Raw genomic sequence first — 25933 nt, 5'->3', positions numbered from 1 at the left:
CCCCCGGAGGCGCACTCCATTGTCTTTCGAGACAGATGGATGCCGCCAGCAACAACAGATATCCCTTCCTCCTCACCACCACCCTTCCTCTTCAGAAATTGTTTTCTTCTGTGCCAAACTTTGAAAGGAGGTTGAAAGAGGCAGGAAAATAAGTGAGGTGGGATTGGGCTAATGGTTGCAGAGCTATTTCCCTTTGGAAGAAAGCACTTCAGATTCTGCGTGCAGATAAACCTTTCAAAAAAAGCATCTTGCTATTTTCATTTGCTTTGGACGACAAGTGAAACATCAAAGGTTGCTCATCTGACTCAATTACCTCTCTGCAGGTGGTCCCAAGAAGATCAGATATAAGTGTATTAATGGAGCACTCCCTTTGAAACTTTCCATTAATGCTCATGGAATTGTGGCTGTTAACATCAGGAAGCTCTGAAATCCAGCAGAGCTATTATATGTACACAAAAAGCAGCTAGGCATTTCAAGTCAGTTGAAATTAAACAGTTACTTAGAAACTCCAAAGACAACACACACAGAGAGAAAAAGCATACTTTCTCCATCTGAACTAAATGAACTTAAGGAACTTTGAACATGAACTCCTCTTTTCACCATCTGAATCAAGGAGAATACGCTACGTATGTCACTGGCAAGCTGTAGGCAAGCCCTTAACTTGTGAGGATGTGGTATGCAAAAAGAATAGCATTGCTTTTATTGTAAATTCTGCCTCTTTGTCTGTGTCTTATTTTATTTATTCTATATTATATCACATTGTGTCTATTATTAGTCTATTATTATCATTATATATTCTGTTAGAACTTTGTATTAATTTTATCTAAAGTGCCTTACATAATTTTGTTTAAAGGTTTGATATAAATAAATAATCACATTTAAAACCAGGTTCTGGGGAATCTGAGGCTTGGAGGAGCCACAGTGTTTAATAACCTGCCAATGCCTGTTGCACAGCCCCGCCCCACTTCCAAAGATTGCCTATAAGCTGGAAAAGATCCTTCCATCTACATAGTAGGGTTGTGCATCCTGAACAGAATGTGGCCGATTCAACATTTAACCAGAACAAGTTCAGATGCAGGGCAGGTTCAGATGCAGGGCATCACTGAAGATGCAGAGATGAGCAGAAAAGTAAATTCTTTATTCAGGAAAACAGCATACAAGCAGAGAGGTCTCAGGCAGAACCAGCCCCTATAATGGAGCATCTATCCCCTCCTTCTCTGCTTCATCAGCTGAGTCTGAGCTGCTTTCCACACCTGGCTCCTCTTGCTCACTTAAGCCTGTTGCTTCTTCAACTTCCAACCATTCCTCCCCTCCCATCCCCCTCTGATCTGTCCTCAGTGTCTCACCACCACTCCTCTGGCTCTCAGGCTTCCCTAGGGGGGATCCCAGGCTGGTGCCTCCCACCACTCCTCCTCATCCAGCCAGTTCTTGACATCAGGCAGCCCCTGGTTCACTGGGGTGTGGCCCACCTGGAGTGATCCGGGGCTGTCAAAAAGGGGCTGTCACTTGGTAGGGGCAGGAGCAGGAGCAGAAAACAGTGAAGACTGAGATTCCTGCCTTCCTTGTTTCCTTCTCTACCACCCTCATCTCATTGCCATTGACTGTTGTCAATGTGGTACATAGAAAACTTTTTCGAACGCATGGTTGTTGTAACGTCAAAAGCATCAGTTTGTCCCAACAGTAGGAACTGACGGAAATATCGAGCGTTGGATTTGGAGAACTAAAATACATTTTGGGGTCTTCTTGCCATCTGTTTTGTCAAAGTTTCTGACATGGAGAAATCACAGTACCAATCAAGTTGAGATGTTAAATACACATTTTCATTTAAAACATACATTTATTTAAAAAGAAGGAGAAGTTACTACATAGAAGCTACTTGATATCTAATGTTCACTTCTACATGACTTGCAGTCAACACCCTATGGAATTAACTAATATTTCTATATTTTATTTTCATCAGGTGGTTGGTGTGGCACAAGCAATCAACAAGAAGTCTGGTAGTGGAGGAATATTCACTGAGCAAGATGAGAAGGTATAAATGATTAGCTTCTCCCCACTTTCCATGACAGCAAAGCTACTTCAAGTGCCTCCACCATCTGAGGTGGGGCAGGCAGCTTCTAGGGAAAGGGCCAGCTAGGTGGTGGCACCCTGGCTGTGGAGTGCTTCCCCCAGGGAGGCTCACCTGGTGCCTGCTTTAGTGTCATTTAAGCACCATGCTGAAAAGAGTTGGCTTTGAAAAATTCTGCTGGCCGTTAGTACCACCTGGATTCTTTTGACTTACCTGCTGTCAGACTAAGTGGCTCCTAGTTTAGTCTGAATTTTGTAATTTGATTGTCTTTTTATTTTTGCACATTTCTTTGCTATTAAGGATGAAAAGCAGGACATAAAGGGTTTTTTAAAAAAACAGTTTTGTTGTAATATTAATATTCTGTAAGCTACTTAGAAACTTGTTAGAAAGCGGAGAATCACCTAATGAAACAATAAATAAATAGAGTAACATGAACTAATTAATATTTCTTTCAATGACCATGTGAACAGCACAAAAGTAAACCACTTTTCTACTGACAACAGTGTGGGAGTAAATTAATGCAGTTTGGAAGCATTCAGACATTTGGAAATTATATTCAAAAGAAGTACACCACTCATATATATTCTAATGTGAGTGGTCTATACATTAAAACAAAATAAATAAGCATTCTGTGTAACAGAGCTTAGAAATTCAGCAATTTCATTCAAATATAGACTCATAGAAGTTGTTGGTATACACAGATAATTTCATTTCCTCTCTGTTTACATGAGTTTATTCTGGATTGTTTAGTCTGCTTGAACATAGTACTAGAGCCTCAGAGTATTGGGATTCATCCAATGAAGACAAAAGTCAGTGTTTCTTCACATGTTGCATAGTTAAAACTCTAGAATACGCTTCCCCAAAATGTAGTGATGGCTGTCAGCCCAGATAATGTTAAAGGGGGATAAGACAAATTCATGAAGGATAAAGGCTGTCAGTAGCTTTATTATACATCCTGGATCAGAGGCAGCATGCCTCTGAAAACCCATTGCTTGGAAACAACAGCAGGAGTACAGGCGGCGACCATTTTGCACATGTCCAATTGATGCGCGACCGGGAAGAGAGCTGAATGGGGGCGTAACAGAGCAAATTATGTCCACTCCACTGATGTGCATGGGGCAAGGAACAGAACTCCCCCCAAAATGGCTGCTTCCCGTTATGCTATTGCTCTCATGTCCTGCTTGTGGGCTTCCCAGAAGCATCTGGTTGGTTGGTCAGTGTGAGGAAACAAGATGCTAAGCTAGATAGGCCTTCGTCTAATCCAGGGGTAGTCAACTTTTTTATACCTACCTAATGCATCCTTCTTGATGGTAAAATTTCCTTGTTCCGTAGAACCCCCTACCACCCATCTAGAATCCTGAAATGCCCACTAGTGAGTACTAGGGACCAGGTTGACAACCCCTGCTCTAATCCATCAGGGCTCTTTTTATGTTCTTAATAGAAATCACTCATTTATGAGCTTCTTATTCTTCTTATTTATTGAATTTGTATTCATTTGTAAATCTCAGGGCAGTTTCTATGATGAACTATAATTGTACCATCATTATATCTATTCACTGTTAAATCCTCCAATACTTCCCCAATCCAACTCCCCCAGATGCAGTTGGACTACAACTTCCATCATCCCAAGTGCTGGCTGGAGCTGTTGGAAGTTGTAGTCCATAATATTGAGAGAGGACCAGTTTGGGAAAAGTTGCTATATGCTACTAGCTGACAAACATTGGCAATAGCAGGATAAGAATTCATTCATCCTGTCTAAATGGAATGTGTGATGAACATCTGCAGGACATCAGAAGTAATATATTTCCTAAACAAAAATGGCTCACAAGTTTGCTATGTAAGCAAAATTTGATTCCTACTTTTAAAACACATAATTTATTGTATGATAGGTGGCTATACCATGTGTTCAGTATTTAAGGCTGACGTAACTTTGGTGTGTGTGGTTCCCCAGAACTACTTATTATGGAATACTTTCATCATGAGAAAATAGAGATAAATATTGCATGGGTTGTGCTCAAGAATGCACTTATTCATGAATAAATACCTTGATGTCACTGATACTTCTTAAGTAAGCTGTGGTTAGAAGCGAGACACATGTTTCCAAAACAAATGCAGAACTCCTGGCAACTGCTGACTAGCAGAACAATTTTATGTATAATTGTCAAAAAATCTGAGACACTCTTTGATAGCATCTGTAGATTGTTTTTATTATTGCTCAGGGAAGGAGACTCTTTATTTTATTTGCTTTGGACCAAGTTGACGAGGGTCTCTGTAAGACATTGTGCACTTAATATTGCAAATAAGACATTCCATTGTTCAACTCTGGTTTTGTGTTTGCAAGAATTGACCACAAATCTTTACCACTGGGGATATGGTCACAGGTAGAATTGGGTATTTTCGGACAGTATATAAACAACACTCATTGCTACTAAAGCAGGTTTCTTGGGAACAGTAAATAACAACTCTTCATGCCATATCCAAGTAATTGGAGTGCTGTTAGAAACAAGAAAACACAAGAGCATTTCAAAATGTAAATAACTGTTTGGGGAATCTGATATATAGGCCTGTACATGTTGTCCCTTCTTTGGGATTGTTGGCAGATACTGAAGACAAATGGCAAAGAGCAGAGAAGTAATTTCACACTGGTTAGGATTGCCAATGTGTTTTATGCAAATGTTAAGAGTCAATATAAACCAATAGAGAGGAAAGCACCTAGAGCAAGCGAGACAATTTTCTGTCCAATTTGAAACCTCCCCTCTCTGCTTTTGTGTTAGTAGGTCCTTATCTGTACTGTATTGTACTTTTACAGTGATTAGTTGACTATCTCCCAGCCATCTCAATACTCAGTCTGCCAATTCAATTAACTTAGTATTACCTGGTTTTTAGGATTTTGCTGCATACCTGGCTTTTTGTGGAATTGTTCTTCACAATGCTCAGCTGTATGAGACATCCCTGCTGGAAAACAGACGCAACCAGGTGAGCCTAAAAAGTCACTATCCCATCTCTCTCTCTCTCTCTCTCTCTCTCTCTCATCTATCTATCTGTCTATCTATCATCTATCTATCTATATCGATCATCTATCTACCTATCATCTGTCTGTCTATCTATCGATCATCTATCTATCATCTATCTATCTATCTATCTATCATCTATCTATCTATCTATCTATCATCTATCATCTCTTGCATAATGTATGGCTTGGAGTTGTGGGCAGAATCAGTGTGGGAGCCTGTCCATGTGGCCTTGATTTGGCTCGCATAGTCTTGGGCTTTCCAAGGCCTCTATTTGCTTTATATCCCATCTTTTCTTCCATAGAGCACAAGGTGGCATACATGGGTCTCCAGCTCCCCATTCAATCCCCACAACAACCCTGTGTGTTAGGTTGGGCTGAAAGGTAGTGACTGGCCTAAGGTGAACTTCATGGCTTCATGGGGATTTCATCCCTGGTCTCCCAGGTCCTTGTCTGACACTGTCCACTCTACCAAACTGGCTCCCTGCTACTTCAGATAGCTGGAGACATTAGGATTGAACCTGGGATTTTGTGCATGCAGAGCATGTTCTCCCCCCACTGAGCCACAGGCCTTATATGAACATGTAGATTGTACCTAGCATACAAATACCTCGATGGGCAGTGGTGAGATGAACTAAAGAAATAGAGAGCTGAGAGGTTTCAAATACTTGGAGGGAAAGTAGAAAAGAAAGGAAGGTAAATTCAGAGCATCTGCCCCCCCCCCCAATTTTCCTGACGTTGGAGTGAGTTGGAGCCTGAACAAGCCCTGATCCTGCGTCTTCTGTAAACTCACTCAGACTCTGAGGCTCCTCCACATGTATTAATAGGGTGTTTACTGTATCTGGTGAATCAGAGTTGGTCTCTCTCGTATGTTTCTAAGGGTGTGTCCTCTAGCCATGTGCTTTGTTGGAGGGTTATTTATATTCCACCACTGTTTACGGAGGGAAGTATCTAGGCCCACCTCTGGCAGTGTGGGAAAAAAATCAGTATGAATAAAATAGGCAGACAGTACTCCTAAGCTTGCCAGTGGGATGGGATTTCAAAATTGCTTGGAAAAGGGGTGTAAACATCTCAGCCCAGCTCCATAATGCGGCACTGCATGGTTGATGTTTTTTTCAAACAGGGTCCTAGTTTGCCAAATTGAGAATTCCACTCCACATACACACCCACCCACTGCAAAGCTTACAGTGGGGCATTGTGGGAGAAATCAAGGTTGTGTTGACACGATGAGCCAAAACATCCAAAGACGCGAGTCCCCACTGGGTTAAGAATGTACCCGACCCAAAATTTCTATTACAGAAGATGGATGAATGATGTCTCTGTCTTGAGTAGACAGGAAGTAGAAAGCATGGGTAAGCCAAGTAGCTAATTTGAAAACTTTTTAATGTTAAATATTATTTGGTTTAACCAAAGGATATCACCAAAAGAAAAGGCAGGGAAAACTGTAAAAGATCTAGGTAAAAAAAAAGAAATCTGTGGGATGAAACATTTCCTCAGTTATGCACCATTATTAATTATGGGTTCTGTTATGTCTTGGGTTCTGCTATGATTGTCTTCCAACAAGGTTCCTGATAAGGGGTTTTGTGTGAATGAAAAATGCTTAGGATTCTTTGATTTAAAAAGATATAAAAATAGATGATCGGCATCATGTGTTGTTTGGTCCTGAGACTTTCATCTCCATTAAAAAAAGGGGGGGGGAATCTCACTTCATAATTATTAAATTTGTGTCTGCCTTGCTTTCCATCAAAAATTTGCCAACATTAATATATCTTTCTTTTCTTTTCCCTTGTAGGTTCTCCTCGATCTTGCCAGCTTAATATTTGAAGAGCAGCAATCTTTAGAAGTGATTTTGAAGAAGATAGCTGCCACCATAATCACCTTTATGCAGGTGCAGAAGTGCACCATTTTCATAGTGGACGAAGACAGCTCGGTAAGTACAGAACCTGACTGCTTTTCGAGGAAAGAAGATTCTTAGGCATCCCTTAGATGCCTTAGCACTCAGCACTGGAAGCCCATCTTTTGCAATTGCGTTCAATGACCATATGCATACAAGGAACAACAATGGACTAGATCCCTGGATTGCAGCCACTGAAAGAGCAGAGTGCAGTGATTGTTATGCACCCTGCACTGACATCCTGCCTTGCATTTTTAATTTTTTTAATCTGTCTCCCATGTTTTCATAGTGACTGAGAACAAAAATAACAACAATAGCACACATACAATAAATCGATAAAACATAAAATCAGCACAACACATTTAAAGAAGGAACAGATTAAAAGGCCTGCGAACATAAAAAGGGTGTTTGCTTAATGCTGAAATGGCATCAAGGGTGCAGGCACCTGAGGAGAGCATTCCATGGTTTGGGTGCCACCTAGCTCATCTCACCTGGTGAGGACACCTGGAGAAGGGACTCAGAAGATGCTCTTTGGGTGTAGAGAAGAGCATATGGTCCCAGATTACAACTCATGAAGAAATTTAAGGCAGTCACATAAGAAAATGGCTATATTATCTTCAGTATTTGAGACAGTATGCCTCTGAATATCAGTTGCTGGAAGCATCTGCCTGTTCCCTTCCCATGGACATCTGGTTGGCCACTGTGAGAACAGAATGCTGGACTAGATGAGCCTTTGGTCTGATCTAACTGGGCTTTTATGTTCTTATGCCTAGTAACACGGTACCATGAGACAGAAGCAACTTGCTGCTGTCCTTGAATAAATTACTTAATTGAGTGCTATGAAATACAGATAATTCCATTTATACATACTAACTAAGCTGAAACTGTTCTCATTTTTAGGATCCATTTTCCAGCGTCTTTCACATGGAATCTGAGGAATTAGAAAATTCAAGTGAGACCCACAAAAGGTAAAAATGGATCTCAAATTACCATTGCCTCAGACACATGGGCAAGACAGAAAATGCAGTGCTTTCTGCTTTCATATTGCCAGAAACATTATCAGCACAAAGCCGCGGATATGAAATAATGTACAAGAATACACCTCTTGTGCATTCCGCTAATTTCAGAGGAGCTTGTGCAGAAGATATCCCCTGAGAGTTGCACTCCTCTTTGCTCAGAAATTCAGCACTACCAGACAGAATGGCTGTACATGTTCAGTATACTTTTCTTTTTAAAAGCTCCTTTGTTGCTTTACAAAAGGGGTTGGAAATTAGTGGCTCCATTCTACTTCTGGTGGGTGCATAGACAAAGTCCACAATGAGGAGAGTGGGATAGAGGAGATATGAAAGAGGCTACTTGCCTTCATGAGTGAGCAAGAGGAGAAGGGAGCCTATCAAGATGAAGATGGTTCATCATTTTGTTGGCTTATCTTCCCCTCTTAGTGCAGCAGTGTATTTGCCATGCAAGTTCCCACCATTGGTTGCATGATATAGTGCTAAACTAGATGCAGAGATGGTGAATTGCAAACAACAGGTAGAAGGGATTTCCTGCAGCAGTCACTCCCAAAACAGTTATTTAGAGCAGGGTTGGCTAACCTGTGGCCCTCTAGAAGTTGTTGGACTACAACGCGCATCATCCCTGACTACTGACCATGCTGGCTGGGGCAAACATGAATTGGAGTTCAACAACATTTAGAGGGCTTTAAGTTACTCATCCAGCCCTGGTGAAAGCTCATGCTGATGCTGCTGGTGCTCAGACTGTGCTTGGACTAATGGGGATTGTCTGTGTGCCACATCTGAGGGTCAGGTGGGTCAAATCTACACACTGAGTGTCCTCATAATGTCAGCCTAGAAGCAATAAAACAGGCATGTCCAACAGGTAGATCGTGGGGGTGTCCCTGGTAGATCATGGCATGAAGTTTAATGATGGCCTTTGGCCAAACCTGCCCCCCAAAAAAACGCTCAACAACTTCTGTAAACTGCCCCCCCCAAAGTTCAACCCTCCTCTAACAAAAGCTCAACAGCTTCTGGCAATGACAGTGAGTAGATCACAGCTGGTCTTTTTATACTGTGAGTAGATCACAGTCTCTTGGGAGTTGGACATGCCTGCAATACAAGAAACAACAGACCTATGGAAAGACACGCCAAACATTTTGAAAGTTTAACTCTTCTACAACAGGGGGGGGGCTGACTTCCTTTTTGCGCCTCCCCCGCTCGCTCCGAATTTTTAAAAAAATTTCTCCCCCTTTTTAGTCCAGGTTCCGATTACTCACGGGTTATTCTTTTAAGTCCAGATTTTCAATAGAAGAAGCCAGCGCTCTCCGTCGAATGGCGTGCGGCTTCGCTCGGCAGGAGAAGCGGAGGACTCAAAGCACCACCCCCCCGTCACCCGCTCCGCAGCCTTTAAAAAGGCTCCTCCGCGGGTCGGGGGGGCACAAAAGGTGCCAGCCGAGTCACCTTGTCCATGGGTTTCAGCGCCCATGGTTTTTGAGGGTCCCCGCGTCGGCGGCGCGGTAGGACCCAGCCCCTGCCGAGCAGGCTCCCTCCGGAGCTCGGAGGGAGTCCGCCATTCGGCGATGGCGCCAACCCGGAAGTCCTAATTCAATTTAGCCTTTATTAAAAGCTTTTATCCAACCCATGTGGTCAAAATGTTGACCTATTTTCACTACTGAAATTGATTTAATTCTGCTGATGTTCCTGGGACTTGGGCTGCTATTCCAAGCATCCTTCCCTTGGCAATTTCCTTCAAAATCAATGGGCCTGTCACTTAATTCAGTAGATTAGAACGAAGATGCGTGCCAGCTAGATTGAGTAGTATGTGACATAGAAATTTATCTTACAGAGAGGGTTACAGACCACAGCTTTCTAGAAGGGCACAATATCCAAGTCATCACATTTGCCTAATAAAATACATGCAGAGATCTTAACTAGGAATCTTGGCACAGAGTCTTTGCAGATGCTGCACTAAACAAGGTGGTCCAAGCGGAAAACAGCCCCTAATGCCAGGCTTTTGAAGAACAAGGCATAGTCTCTGGCAAGTTTGTTCGGAGATGTTTTGAAATTGTTTGTAAACATGTTTTCAAATGTATCTCCTTAACCACAAAAGATCCCCAAAAGCTTCACTTCTAGAGCACATGGAGCTCTTTCACTCACCCACTGTACAGCATTATGCATGGCTCTTCAGATTGCATGAATTTAAAACAGAAGGTGATCGGGTCAATGCAAAAGTCTCCTGAGTATGTACAGAAAAAGACTGAGTCTTCAGCAAAGAGAGTGGCAACAGCGGGAGTGGAGGGAATATAATATAATTACTACTTGGGAAAGATTTATTTTGTGTCTGATTGGAAGAAGGAAATGTTATATCACAGTACAGCAAATGCAATGCAAGACATGTGCATTCAGCTCTGAAAAGCATCTTTTAACATGAACTTTCAAAAGTGTTGAGAACATTCATAAGGGTTCCATCTGCTCTGTGTTATTTGTGAAGCAAATTTGGTTTTGTTTTACAAACATGCCAAAATTCCAAGTGCAAATGATTAAATATGATTTTAGAAACACCTCTCTCTTCTTGCATGCTTTTCATTCTTCAACATTAGTTCCCTTATATTTTCTTTCCTTTGATACACATTATGTTTGATGTTTTTCTATTTTTTTAAAAAAAACCTGTAGCACCTCATTATCTTTCTGTTGTTTTCCTTTGAACATCCTTCATTGATTGCTCAAGACCTGCCATCCACTGTCCATGCTGCAACTCTTCTTTTTCTTTTGAAACATGGACTGCATGGGTAATCTCTTTTTGATATTGCTGCTAGCATAGAGCAGCCTTCCCTAAAGTAGTTTTTGACTCCAGCTTCCAGCAGCCCCAACTAGCATGGCCAGTAGTCAAAGATGACAGAAGCTGTAGTCCAGAAACACCTTGAGGGCAGACATCTTGTGGAAGTCTAGGGACGTATTAGAGAATTAAATGGTAAATGGTTGTAATAGCTGAATGGATGTAATGATAGCCCCAGAATAGTTTAGAGAAGCAGATATATGGAGAGCTCCAGTTGCTACTTTCCGGAAACAAATGAAGACATTTTTGTTCCAACACATTTTTCCAGCTGGATAAATGGGTCTTTGCCAGGAGTATCTATTTTGTATTGTTTTAGTTTTGCTTCAAACGTATCAGTTGGTGTGGTGGTTTTTTTGGCTGTTTTTATTGTACATCACCTTGAGATGATTATGTAGATGTTGATCAGTAACTGAATAATGACAATGAGGAGGGTGGCGCAGAGAAATTACTCTGTTTCTTCTTGCTCCAACAGAAACTATGATACAAACCAGATTAATTATATGTATGCTCAATATGTGAAGAATACCATGGAGCCTCTTAACATTTCAGATATTCGCCAAGACAAAAGATTTCCTTGGACAGTAAGTAAATGTAAATCTAGATTTTGACCTACCTTACCAATGGAAAATGCAGGGCTTTTTGTGCATGCAGTTCAATTACGGGAGATCTTGTGCGATGCCCCTCTAGGGTCATTCTTGCATTAAGAGGCCTTGAATAGTTTCAAGAGGCATAATCACATTAGCCCTCAACACCTGCTTCAGTCCCCACTCTGCAGATGTCTACGTCTTTCATGGGGCCATACCTGTCTAGCCTGATGGCAATTGCTCTCTGTCTGGCACATTTTCTACCATTTTGTACCTGGTCCAGGAAGGCAAAGTTCTGATATGATTTCAGTTACAAAGACTACTGCTCACTGATGAGTTCAGGACAGATCACTTATGCACTGATTTGCTGTGTGGTGGATCATGGACTAGACTTTTTGATAGCTATCCTTTGAATTGTTTAATGGATTGTTGTTTTTCAGTAGATTGGCATTCTGTGTTTTTGCCTTACAATTAATTGTTTATTGCATTGCTCTGATTAGTACTGTGTTGTGGATTTGTTGTTTTTGCTGTCCCCCCTATTACTGTTACATTTTAACAGTTTTCAGGTAAACTGCCTCAAACATTTTATGTGGAATGTCAGGATATGAGAGAACCAATGTGGTTAGGGTGTGGGATCAGTACCTGGGAAGGTAAAGGTAAAGGGACCCCTGACCATTAGGTCCAGTCGTGACCCACTCTGGGGTTGCGGCGCTCATCTCGCTTTACTGGCCAAAGGAGCCGGCATACAGCTTCAGGGTCATGTGGCCAGCATGACTAAGCCGCTTCTGGCAAACCAGAGCAGCGCGCGGAAACGCTGTTTACCTTCCCACCATAGCGGTACCTATTTATCTACTTGCACTTTGGCATGCTTTCGAACTGCTAGGTGGGCAGGTGCTGGGACTGAGCAACGGGAGCTCACCCCGTCGTGGGGATTCGAGTCCTAGGTTCTGTGGTTTAATCCACAGCACCACCCGCGTCCCAAGTACCTGGGAAACCCAGGTTCAAATCCCCACTCCTCTTTGTAAGTCACTGGGTGACCTTGGACCAATCACTATCTCTCAACTTAATGCAGCTCATCAATAAAATGGTGGTGGAAAGAACCACATGCATCACCATGAATAGCATGAGAATGTTAGAATATAAATGTAGGGAATAGACAGATGTAATTAACACTGGCAACTATAGACTAGTTTTGGTTTATCTTCTGGATCCTCCCCTTTCACTTTTACTGGGCTCTACAAATCTTTACTACTGTTGGTCTCCCAATACTGAGAGAGGCCCTACCCTTGCCAGTTAGCCATTTGAATATCTAGGGCTCTGTGTTTTGATTTTGATTTTTTTTTAAGCATTAGCAATTTTCTACTTAGAATCTATTTGTGTAGATTATGCTGTTTAAAAAACCAACAGTATGTTACCTTGTGAAGGGGATAATTATAGGCCAGGTTTCCACCAGCTCCAGATGTTTTGGATTAAATACCCCTTCATCCCTGACCACTTACTCTGCTGGCTGGGCCTGGTGCATGTTGTAATCCAAAACCTCTGAGGGACACCATTCTGGAGATGACTATTTTAGGGTCTGCTGCTGTTTTTAAAGTTAGTTGTGAAATTGGTAAGTATTCTCATACAGTTCTTCTGAAAATTGTAATGTTGTGAATATTTGGGCATAAAGGTATCTATTATATAAGTACAGTTTGTTACTGCAGAGGAAGCCTGACAACACCTGTCAAAAGTGCAAACATGTTTGAGTACTAAATCATGGAGGAAATCTCAATGAAAATTTCACAGTTGTGTTGATTTAGAATGTTGCTACTACTGTAATTTCCCCAACCAAAATCTGAGAGAAGTATGATTCGGCATGTTCATAAATTATCATGCTTGTACAGTTTTATATATTACATGATTAATCTATAACATTGGTGTTGACTGATAAAGTCAGTAAGGTTTGTTTCTTTTATTAACAGAATGAAAATGCAGATAGTAAAAACCAGAATATAGAAAGTTTGCTATGCACGCCAATTAAAAACGGAAAGAAGAATAAAGTAATAGGTACAATTTATTTTTTGTGTTTCATTTCATCCACTCGGCATGATGTTTTGTGAGACTCGTGGTTCATCAGGAGATAAAATATCCTCTTGGAAGGCAATGATAGTTAACTTTCTAAGATGGATGCTTTGCCCCTAAATTGTCCCTAAATTCACTTATACTTTATAAAATGAATGCATGTCATGGTAGAATATTTGTACCCTGACCTGGAACACTTGTTCTTGGAAATAAGTTCTATTATATTATTCAATGCACTTTACTCCCAGATAAGATGCTTTGCATGAGAGTGTTTGTGGCAACGTATGTGTTTCCATGATTTCTGTAAGATAGCAAAACGAGAAAGCACCGGGTTGTATCTTCTGGCCTTGTTTGCAAAGCTCTTCCTTTTTCAAATTGCAGTAAGTATTTCCTAAAAGGGATTTGGCCTTTAATATATTTGGATGGACCTTCCACTGCATCATGGAAAAGTTTTGGAAAACATTCTATTTAGAGAACGTTTCTTGAAAATATATAGTGAAGCATTCCTACTGTAATTCTCACACTCCATTACTCACAGAAGGGATCTTGTGTTTAAGGAAGTGCTGTTTTATGCTTCATGTTGCATGAGGAAAATGAAGCAAACCCAGAGATATATAATTCCACTTGCTCAAGAGCTTACATTACCTTCAGCATAAGACAAACTACTACTGTATATCATGCTTTTTATTTATTTATTTATTTTATTGTATTTATATCTTACGCTTCATCAAATTCATGACCCAAATTGCAGCCATCAAAAAACAGCTTAATTAAAATTACTGTTGTAAAATTACCTGTTGTTAAAATACAGCAGCAGACAACACGAAGGTATACCAAGTTCCACTTCTTGCAGATCCACGCGGAACTGGTGTATTTCTAACTTGTCAAAAGATAGACAATATTGGTGACAGGCAGAGTTCCACAATCAAGGTGCCACCACATAGGCAGTCCTTTCTCAAGTTCCTGCATAATGAGCTTGCATAAGAAGAAGGGCCTCTCCTACAGATCTCAGTGTGCAGGCAGGCTGATATATGAAGAGGCACTCCTTCAGATATATGGGTCCTCAGTCATTGAGGGCTTTATAGGTCAAGAGCAACACATTGAATTTGGCAAGGTAGCATTTAATAAGCAGCCAGTGCAAACTCTTCAGAATTGGTGTCATATGTGCTCACCCCATACAACCTCCTGGCAATGTAATTCTATACGAGCTGCAGCTTATGGGCTGTGTTCAAACGTGGCCCCACAAAGAGACCACTGTGATGAGGTTATCACAGTCTAGAAATGGACATAGTTGGTTTTGTGTGGTTATCAGTGATGATCTGGGCAGTTGGGGGGTCACACTTGACTCTTAAAAGCTTCCTAAAAGTGGAGAGTTAAATTAGGAATTATTCAGTGACTTGTGCTGGATCATTATATAATGACCTGACGTTAGTTTCCTTCAGTTTCAGCTGCACCCTTATCTGTACAGGGAAAGCCTACCTTTCATCGTCTATGCTTTGGTAACCTCTAGATTACTACAACATGTTATGTGTGGAGCTGCCTCTGAAGACGATTCAGGAACTTCAGCTGGTTCAGGGTCCAGATTGCTCACTGGTGCAAGATGGTTTGAGGATAGAACACCAATTCTGGCCCAACTAGTCTGCAACCAGGGCCCAATTCAAAGTGTGGGTGTTGACCTATAAAGCCTTAAATGGCTCAGGATTGCAATACTTCAAGGACCAACTCTCCCCATATGAACGAACCTGGACCCTGCAATCATCATTTGAGGCCCTTGTTTGTGTGCCTCCTCCATGAGAGGGCTGGAGAGTGGCAAAACAAGAATGGACCTTTTCTGCAGTGACTTCCCACTTGTGAAATGTTCTCTCTAGGGAGGCTCACCTGGAGCCTTCATTACATATCTTCAGTTGTCGGGGGTGGGTGGGGAATCTTTTCTCCTGTGATGCTCTGATGAAGGGTGGTGTGTGTGTGTGTGTGTGTGTGTGTGTGTGTGTGTGTAAGCAAGCAAGCAAGCTGTTTGAATGGTTGAATTCCTTGTGAGGCTGAATCTACAGCAGAGATCAAAAACCTACAGTCACCCAGAAGTTGCTTGCCTACAACTCCCATAATCTCTTATCACTGACCATATTGGCTGGGGGCTGATGGCAGTTGGAGTCAAACAGCTTCTGGATGGCCAAAGCTTCCCCAGCTGTGATCAACATTTCCCTGCATCGGTCATCAGCACAGATTCTTGTAGAATCTCCCAGCTAGGCTGCTCTTTGGGCAAAGGGGTCATATCTGAAGCATTATTAAGAAACAAAGCCTTGAGACCTACTTGAATGCAGCATGTGGTCTGAGGACTCATGAACCCCCTATGTTGTCTTTGTAGTTAATTTGATAAACAATCTGGTCCTTTTTCTCGTAAGAAAGGGCAAGCTCTGTCTGTGTACCAGTAACCTGACATTCATTACAGTTCTCTTGGCATGCTTACAAAAATCTAATTAGTTTGTAAAGGACAAGTTGTCTTTAGGGATTACATCAAACTCAAGGACTATTAATAATAGAAGTTAAGAGGAAAATTGAGATGAAAACTTGGGAAGGATAGAAAGGAATACATGCGGTTCCAGGGATGGGGAAGAACATGCCCTGTCACCTTGCTACCACCAGTGCCAGTTCCCCATGAGACCAGAATCCATTCCTTCAGTCCCCAGTGGGTTTTGTTGACTGTGCTGCACTTCTGTGAAAAACCTACTGAATATTCTGGATCTAAATCTGCATTAATGGAATGCAAAATCTGAGTTCAGAATATGTAAGGACCGGTGGATGAAGGGTAGGACACACAGGCTCAGATCACTTGATCAAATCTGGCTTCATAAAGCCAGGATATTGATTAGCTTCAGACACTTTCACACAGCCCCTTTGTCCATTATGTGGGGAAACAAAAAAAGAAGCCGCAGTAAATCACAGTTTCCCTTTTTGCACAAGCCGGAAACCACGGTTAATGGCTTCCATAAACCAAGATTTGGAAGCTAACTTTACAACATTTCAAACTTGACTTCTGAGTACTGGCTTGCTCATAGTTCCTGGTTCTCATGTAATGGGAGGCTGTGGTTAACTGCAGCTTTCTCATTTGTTTCCTCATGTGAAAGGAGCTGTGAAACAGGAGCTTGTGTGGGGGTGGATAAAGTTCATGTGTCGCCTGATTATATGGATGCAACCATATTTTCTGGGTTAATAATAGTAATAATAATAATGTTGAAACACTGGACTAGAAAGTTAAAATTGCCAGACCTCTGTTTCTGTGGATAAATAAAGCTTGTTAGTTTTCCTTTCTATCAATTGAAGTATGCATATATATATAAAGGTTAGATAACATTTCCTTTTTCTAAATGATCTAGGAGTCTGTCAACTTGCAAATAAGATGGAAGAAAATTCAGGCAAAATAAAGGCTTTCAACAGAAATGACGAGCAGTTTCTGGAAGCTTTTGTCATCTTCTGCGGCTTGGGTATCCAGAACACACAGATGTATGAAACTGTGGAAAGAGCTATGGCAAAGCAGATGGTGACATTAGAGGTGAGGCTCAATCAAGGCAGCCTTTATGTAACTCACAGCTGCTTCTTTACTCAAACTCCCTTGCCGAGTTTAAGGCAAGCCAAACTTGGCTCAGTACTCAGCGCAGGGTCACTCTCCTTTTCATTTACTGTTTGCCTCTGCATTTCCACGTGCTTGCATGACACGTGGCAGATTATTGCATATTAAGTGCTAACCTGGAATTTAGCAGTGGACACAAACATAGCCTTCCCTGAACATATTGCACGCTGGTAACTGACGCTGATGGTTTATCATATTGCATAGAAAAGGGACATGGCTATGGGCACTAGGACGTCCTCTTCTTCTTCTCTGAGGTTTTCTGTGATGACTTTGGCTGAGCCCTTCAAACAAACCAATAGCTGGAGCAACAGCAAGATTACTGTAGGCTTCCTCTAACTTCATCAAACCATATCAAATATGAACGTCATCTAGTCCTAGCCTTTGAATTGGTTACTGTTGGTTTTAATTGCCGTGGAATGAAAGGAGAGCCCAGTAGCAGATCCAGGTTCACAGTTATCTTCTTCCAAAGTAACCTAGGAAGTCAGATGTTGTAGACTTTGGATCCACTTGCATCCACAGAGCAAACAGAGTCTCTGCAATATTTCTAAAATGCAGATTCTGCCATCAGTTCAGTTCTGAAGGGAAAGCTCTCATGCAAATCTTTGTTTAGGTGTACTGCTTGCATTAACTTGTAGCAGCGCTCTCTTGATTAAAGTGCTTCGTTCAAATTAGTCTGGACAGCTGTGTGTGTTGTGCATTACGAACCCAGGTAACATAACCTTTTAAGGGAGAAAGAAAGATCCTCATGGATAAATTGCTATAGGCTGAGGTTATAATTCTAATTGCACATGAGTTAAACGTGAGTCCAAAGTAAACACTAAGGTTCTTCTCTCCTTCCCTCACACTCCTGAATAATAAGTTTGAATTTGTTCATTAAATGAAAAATATTTTCTCCTAGGCTGAAAAAACTTCTGCCAAGATTTTCCTGAAACAGAATTTCTTTTATGCCTGTGTTACAAACCCGTTGGCGGGGGAGCGGATTTATTATGACAACCTTGTCGAGTTTATAATTATAGCCATGTTGTAAGCTATTTGTCTTTCATATAGGGGCAGGGAAGCTTTTCAAACCCCCCCCCCTTTATAAAAGAAAATAGTTCTTTGCTCACTTAAGGCCAACAACGTGATATATTTTTTTCCATGCCTTGCTGCCCTCAGGAGTCTCCATGCTGGGCAGAACTGGTAAACTGCAGATACCAGTCTCCATCCTGCATGGATGTGCCAGGAAACAAAGTACAAAAGCTATTTATGTTAAAGTTCAGAAGGGATGAATCCTAACTCCCTGATCTGTACTCCTAGAAATGGATATGGATTGGGCAGAGGTGTTCCTCAGCCTAGCTCTGCTGGTAGGCAACTCTGCTGCCATGGAAGTATTCTCCATAAATTCTGGCACTTAGGCAGCTACTGTACTAGGCTGCATACTGTGGTAGCTAGTGGTGGGCAGCATAAGACAGTGGATTCTGGCAGTGGATTCAGTGGCTCCTCTCCTGTGCTGGTCATCCTGGATCCAGGTGGATTAGTGCTGCCTGGTGCTCAGAGGCCAGAACTTCCTTTGCTTTTTAACTGGTGGTGTTCCCAGATATGCCAGCGAGCATCTCTGCCACCATGAAAGCCATCTACCAAAAAGCACTGGCACTTGGGCAGCTACTGCAGTAGCAGGCATGTAATAATCAGCGATAGCCAGCGTAAGCCCCCGAATGAAGAGGAAGAGGAGGACTGGCAATGGATCCATTGGATCCTAAGCTATCTGCACAAAAGTTACTAGGGGAGCAACCCCAACCCCTTGATTTACACTCCTGGAGGAGGGTTAGGGTTGAGCAGAGCCTCTGTTTGGCTCTGGTGGCAGGCAGTTCTGCTGCCATGCATCTGCCGCAAGCACTGGCAATTGGGACAGCTACTGCAGTAGTTGGCGTACTGCGTAGCATAAGCCCCCCAAACAGGGGGAAGAGGAGAACAGGCAAGGGATTCAGTAGATCCTAAGTCCACATACTGCCCGCTGAGAGTCCCAGTTCTCTCTACTGTACCAGCCTGGAGTTGCTGCAGCAAACAAAGGAGAGAAAAACTGCCTCCCTCTGGCCCTTCCGTCTTGGCCAGTGCAAGCGGTAGGGTTTCACATGCGGAATTAGCTCTGCCGCTCTGTTCAATCCTTCTGCTGCAGACCAGGAGGCAGGTTTCTTCTGCCCAGCAATGTTGAGAGTTAGCAATAGAAATTTAGGAAATTTGGCTGCGTAATTAGTGGAGGCCGAAAATACAACCATTTCCCAATTCCTGCTAATAGTGAAGCATTATTTAAATTTTCAGACTGCTTTAACTTGCTTTAAAATCCTGCTTATGAAGGAACCTAGTTGGTAGAGATGTCATGCTAAATCATAGATGAGGCAAGCAGTGGAAGGGAGGGAGAATTTGTGCTGGGGAGCAGGAGGATGGTACGTTCCCAAAGCTGGCTCTCAGACCTCCAATCATGGCTTGCTGGGTTCCAGCAGATATCTGCACTGCAGTAATCCTCTGCAATAATTCAGAGGCCTTCAGGAATGTGTACACAGTAGCCCATTACTTTGCTTTTATTGGTAAATCACTAATGGAAATCGCAAATCACTATATTAACGCTGTCAGTTTAGCTATTGCTGGGAGATTTTGCAGAGCATTCTGGATGCCAGAGGAAAGAGTGCTTGAGAATTTAAATAGCTAATTTATTAGTATTAGTATAGATTTTTGCTTGCTTTTTATTAGTGTGTATGTGCATTTGTTGTTGTTTGGTCATTTAGTCGTGTCTGATTCTTCATGACCCCATGGACCAGAGCACGCCAGTCACTCCTGTCTTCCACTGCCTTTGTCCATGGAGTTTTCTTGGCAGGGATACTGGAGTGGCTTGCCAGTTCCTGCTCCAGGTGTATGTGTGCATATGTACCTATATATAGAGCATTTTATATGTGCTTCATTTCTTTTTCCTAAAGGTCCTTTCTTATCATGCTTCAGCTGCTGAAGAAGAAACAAGGGAACTTCAGGTAACAGCGGTAATGTCATTTTCCCTTCTATTATATATGTGGTGATGATATGGGGATTGCAAAGGCTGGTAGAACTTCAGGATTCAGAATCATGAAGGCTATTAGAAGACAGAAATGTGTCATTTTCTACCACCTTGGCCTATAGCGTGAGATACGCAGATCTTCTAGAGGGATTGTAAAAGAGAAAGCTGGGATTAAGCTCCAATTCTGCTTGAGAGCTGGCAAAACACAGCTCATCTTTCTGCCCTTTCTAGGTTTAGCTAGGAGTGGCTGAATCTTTAATTTCAGGCTAGCCTGGTTTCTCATTTTTGAAATCTTAAAATCAGTCCTCCACATTTCCACATTGGTTTGTGATTTATTCATTTTTTTAATGCCATCAAATTGATCTTCCCTTTAGTGCAAATTTCTCCTAATAAGCACACATTCGTACACAGTTTTGCCGATTATACACGTTTCCCAGGCAATTTCTACTAATGTAATGTATTTTTGTATGTTATTTCCAGTTATAGTCATTGTTTTCTGCATACGTTACCCCAGAAATTTTATACACTTTGCTTGGCTGGAGAACTGCATTGCCAAATGTGAATAATTTTTGAAGGGTAGCTGCGTTTTCAGTTCTCGTTTCAGAAAGTGTGGATTAGATACGTTCACCTTTAAATGTGAGCTGAATTGAATTAATACTTCCTACCCCAGTCTTCTGCACTAGTGTCTGAGCCTCAAACACAGCAAGATGGCTGCTTACGCCACACTCCCTCTATTAATCAGCACCAGTTTGTGGATGAAAATCTGGCTGTAGAAACATTTGGCAAGAATTTTCTTGGGAGTACAAAATAGTCGTACCTTTGAGTTTCATGTTAGAATATCTAATTCATGCTTACGGATCTATCAAATTGTTGTTCACTTCTGTAGGATAAACATTTTCCAACTGAAATGTGATATTTCCAAAGGAGCACTGTAAATCAGTGGCAGGGCCAGAAACACAGGCCTGGTCTGTTTATTTCCCACTCTGCTGCTTTGTTCACGGTGGAGCCATCGACTGGGCAAAGGATCTGCCTTGAATTCCATGAGAAATAATTCTATTAATCTGACATTAACTTGGACTCCGACTCTGCCTTAGTCTACTGCATAGCAACTGCATGTGGGAGCGATGCAAAGTGTTACATAACTAAATGTCTTCATGCACAATCATTAAAACCAGTCTTGCTGCTTTTATGGGCATTTTTAGGTGTAGAGATTACAGTGTCTGGATTGTTATTTTTTATCTTAAATTCCGCACAAATGGACACAGTTTCAATGCTAGCTTATTGTGATCTTTATGAGACAAACATAAACCAGAAGCCAGATATTTTATTTTTTTAAACCAGGAAGCCATTTCATAGCCTAAATTAGAAAAAGAAACTCACAAAATTATGGATCTTTTCCTGCAAAATGGCTTTACAGTACATTGGGAGGAGCAGGGCAGAGCCATAGATATGTTCTCCAGACACCCACATTGCTTCAGCTTACCTGGGGCAAGGTGGTTGTGAGGTTCACATGCACACCAACAGAGCCAGTCCAGCAGCCCCAAGGCGCCCACACCTCAATGGTGCCCTGCTCTGATCATTAGTAATGCAATATTTCCTCCACAGAACTATAAACAGGTTTGTTTTTTTGACAGTTTAAATTGTATCTTTCTAAACCAAACTGTATTTGTATTTGCAAAGGTGTTTTCCCCCTCGTGTGTGTGTGTGTGTGTGTGCGCGTGCATGCACACACACAAATATATATATACAATATCTATACTACACACAAAAGCCTGTGTTTCTACCTACTGATGTCTGGCTGAGGTATTTGGAAGTCACGTAGTTATCAAGTTCACAAAGTTCATTTACTCGGCTGAAAACAAGAGATTCTAGCACAAGGTTTTCCCATGCTAGCGCTTAGTTATATTTGGTAACAAATATTTGCTTTTTAGGCACATCAGGACTTTGACTCAGACCGTAGATTTTCAACTAGCATGTTTCAGATGTATACCTTAAGCTCAGATTTAGTAACAAACATTAGTCATCCAGTTTATAAAAAGAACAGCAGTGTGTTTGCTTTTTTACCAAGCCTTTCATGCATACAAACAAGATAGCGTGCCCTCCCCTTCTGAAACATATACTTTCCTGCAGTTAGAATTATACGTGTGTTGAGTGTTGCACTGAATATAGGAACTTCATATTTTGCTCTGTAGGATCAAATTATGATACAGTAAAATTTACTCTTACACACCTTTTTTCAGTCCAGAAGTGTGCACAACTTATGAATACTTATATATAAGTTCATAAGCATTAAGAAGCGATAAAGGATATAAAGATTGCTCACCTCAGATGCTGCCAGTCCTAATTATTTCCCCTCCATTGTCAAAGGCTTTTTCAGGCCTTGCTCATATCTAGTTGTGTAAGTGGAAGGCTGCTCATTCAGTGGGATTGTACCTAGCCACGGCCCCTGTGAAAAACAACTCTAAAAGCTCAGAAACTGTGAGCTGTTTTTGTCTTAAAAACAAATTTCTGGGCACAGCATGTGCTCAGAGGCAGCCTGCTTGCTTTTTAATTCTCAGAATACCAAAGTGTATTCTGGAATCATCCTGCACCTGCTATATACTAAAACTGTGTTCCAGCAACTTTTTATTCTATCTGTCCAATGTTCCTTACCTCTTAATTTTCATGTTTTATGTGATCTTTCACCCAGTGGTTGCTTTGGCCATGCAGGCTGCGGCAGATGGAAGGTCACAAATTTCCCATTCCTGCTTTAACTAGAGACTTTTGCTTCTGAGCATGTGGCTCTTCTCTTACTAAGGTTGCGCCAGAGGGAAATGGCTTATTAGTGTAGGGAATAGAACTACAGATAATTGGAACATGGTGCAACATTTTGCAAACTGGTATTGGGGATGTCATCAGTGTCCTCTGCAATGGACAACAACCCTGCATTTTATTGCACTCGGAGGATTACAGCCTCATATTGTGCTTTATTTATTATTATTACTACTACTACTACTACTATCGTATTGAAAGAAGCTTAAATTCCATGTTACTTTATTGTTCTCTCCATTTTTCCCTTCTGTTTCATTTCAGGCTGCTGTTGTGCCATCTGCGCAATCTCTCAAGCTCACCGACTTCTACTTCAGTGACTTTGAGCTGTCAGATATGGAAACCTCCCTGTGTACAATTCGGATGTTTACTGATCTTAACCTTGTGCAGAATTTCCAAATGAAACACGAGGTGAGAACCTTGTGGTGCATGGAGCATGGCCATTTATGGATCACACATTTTCTACATCATAACATTCTTCAACGTAAACATGCACGCAAAAGGTTGGATATATAAATTGAATAATAAGTTTTAAAGCATCTGTTGGAAAACCAAATATCATCATGACTAAGACGGCATTGGTCCAATTTTCGGTAGTTTGGTCTTACATCCCCACATTTGGTGACAGCAGTTGAGTAGGAATATTTGCTCTTAATCATACCTTAAGTTCACCAGAATAGCTGCATACAACTGCTGTGTGCTACAGATTCCTTTCTATTGATGAATTCCTATTCCTTTCTGTTGACGGATTCCTTTCTGTTGATGGGTGGTGACACTATGACCAAATGCAAAATATGTTTATCTTTCCGAAGATTACACACATAAATGCAGAGACTGAGCAGTACAGGTTATACCTGTGAAACATGGTTTTACAACTTGTTCCAAAACTCTAGGAATTTTAACTGCATGCAGTCTTGAACAAAGTGTTTATTATTTGTTTGGTTCTGTAATAGCTTGCCCTTCCTCCCAAAGGAGCCCAGGGCAGCAAACACATCTGTGATGATGAATACAATTAAAAATAAAATGAAAACATATATAAAAACTATTGAAAGCCTCTAAGCACAGTAAAACTCCTAAAACAAATTTAAAAACAGATGGAACCCAACCATTTATCTTGAGAGGCCTTCAGCAAGCTGCAATAGAGTCTTCAATACAATCTTCAAGTTATCAACCATGTAAAATGTCTTCCACAAGGGTTGAAAATAGATTGCTGCCTGCTGCACCGCTGCTGCTTAAGAACGGTTCTCATGGTAATTAGAACCATGTAAGGAATCAGAGACTTTCAGCACCTGGCTGGCCCAGTCTTGCCTTTCCTCACCATCATTTTCATCTTTGGGTAACAACGTATGTTATAAAAGACTTTTGATTTTACTTTGCAACTCCCTTCAGAGAGCCCCGGAGTTCAAGTGACGAAATATATTCCCAAGACAACAAAAATTGTATAATTCCCTCCCCCCCCCTGTAAGGAAGCCAGATGGGAAATGTGCTGGAGTGCTGATAAATGAAATTTTGTGCTCTTGTCAGTGAAAACAGTGGAATATACTGTACCTTTAACTGAATTTTTTGTCTGTGTGTTTGGTTTTTTTAAGGTCCTTTGCAGATGGATTTTGAGCGTGAGGAAAAATTACCGGAAAAATGTTGCGTATCATAATTGGAGGCATGCTTTCAACACTGCCCAGTGCATGTTTGCTGCTTTGAAGTCAGGGAAAATCCAGGTATGCTTGGATTTATTTGCATGGAATATACATATATATATATATATATATATAGAGAGAGAGAGAGAGAGAGAGAGAGAGAGAGAGAGAGAGAGCAATAAGTATATATTATGCTCATAAATCCTATTCCTTTCTACCAAAATTAGTGTGTCAGCCTTGGGCCCCATATGCATTCAAATAATCCACATTCAGGTTTTGCTTCCAGCAGGGCTCTTCTCATGTAAAGGAAATGGTGTGTGTGTGTGTGTAATTGTATTGTGTTGTTATGTTATTATTATTGGAGAGTTTCCAGAAGGTGTGGGAAATCAGGATACACGTATAATTCATTGCAAAATCCAGGTTTTTTTAGCAAACGTAGAAATATATTCTCCTACATTTCATGTTGCATTTAGAGCAAGCTTACAGACGTTGAGGTGCTTTCTCTGCTGATCGCAGCACTGAGCCATGACCTGGACCACAGAGGTGTGAACAACTCTTACATACAGAGGTGAGTAAAGGGGGATTTAAAAGAGAGGAGACTGGGTTTTTAAGGGGTTGTTTATTTGAAGCATTTTTTATCATGTTCTTTAGCAAAAAAAAAAAGTTTCCCAGAGCAGCTTACAAATGACATTGATAGTACAGTCCTTGCCCTCACATTCAATCTTACAGTCATAAAGACATGACACCAAAAGAAAAGCAAGGAGGAGGGAGGAGGAAGAATGAAAAATTGGTCACTACTTCTAGGTTCCAGTGTTTTTCCACCTGGAATGTAGTTAAAAAGGCAGCGCAGTGGTTTCCCCACAGTTTATATACATGACTGCTGCATTTGGAACTTTCTCTCAAAAGATGTTGTATGGTGGTAGGAATAATGTCCCATATTTAACTAACCTGGCCCGCTAGTGGAAGCCAGTTGCAAAGGCTCCTGCTAGGGCAATGGTGGTGTCTTCACTCTTCCTGCCACACACTTCCGTCAAATCCACTCTGGTAGGTCAGGAGAATCCTCAAAACAGTGTGCAGGATAGGAGAGGGGGGACTGGTCTGTCTGGCAAGCAGACATGCTTGCACTGATGGAACAGACAGAAGAGAGAAACATTGAATTCTTTCAAAAACTTCCATTCAAATTAGTTCCTAGAATGTAGGTGAGATTCAGCTCTTCGTTCTGTTCTCTCTTTCCCATTTCTATTCTTTTTTCACAAATGTCCAGCAACCTACAGATTTGCAGTGGCTTGAACCAGTTGGCTATTTTTTACTTTATTTGTTTAAGAATGAATTCTTTCCTGGGGGTGGGGGGAGACCTCTGGAGATGCATCATCCCCATTCCAAAAAACGT

At 41.4% G+C, this 25933-nt stretch overlaps 1 protein-coding gene across 9 annotated transcripts in view; it reads left to right on the top strand.

Moving 5' to 3' along the window:
- The window catches only part of PDE5A (phosphodiesterase 5A), a 94916-nt gene that overhangs the window by 52402 nt on the left and 16581 nt on the right, over window positions 1-25933 (top strand). For 7 of the 9 annotated variants that reach the window (XM_079990379.1, XM_079990373.1, XM_079990380.1 and 4 more), the window contains exons 4-14: window positions 1961-2032; window positions 4955-5044; window positions 6871-7008; window positions 7873-7940; window positions 11276-11384; window positions 13349-13433; window positions 16823-16998; window positions 20028-20087; window positions 23174-23320; window positions 24499-24624; window positions 25017-25111. In XM_079990379.1, coding sequence (XP_079846505.1) covers window positions 1961-2032; window positions 4955-5044; window positions 6871-7008; window positions 7873-7940; window positions 11276-11384; window positions 13349-13433; window positions 16823-16998; window positions 20028-20087; window positions 23174-23320; window positions 24499-24624; window positions 25017-25111 — 1166 coding nt within the window. The remainder of the gene's footprint in view (window positions 1-1960; window positions 2033-4954; window positions 5045-6870; window positions 7009-7872; window positions 7941-11275; window positions 11385-13348; window positions 13434-16822; window positions 16999-20027; window positions 20088-23173; window positions 23321-24498; window positions 24625-25016; window positions 25112-25933) is intronic. The other 2 variants (XM_079990375.1, XM_079990374.1) reach the window with 1 other exon arrangement.

Source organism: Podarcis cretensis, assembly GCF_951804945.1.
Source record: "Podarcis cretensis genome assembly, chromosome: 9".
Lineage (NCBI taxonomy): Eukaryota > Metazoa > Chordata > Lepidosauria > Squamata > Lacertidae > Podarcis > Podarcis cretensis.
The sequence above is the reverse complement of the archived record's forward strand: the minus strand, read 5'-3'. Positions and strand labels throughout refer to the sequence as shown.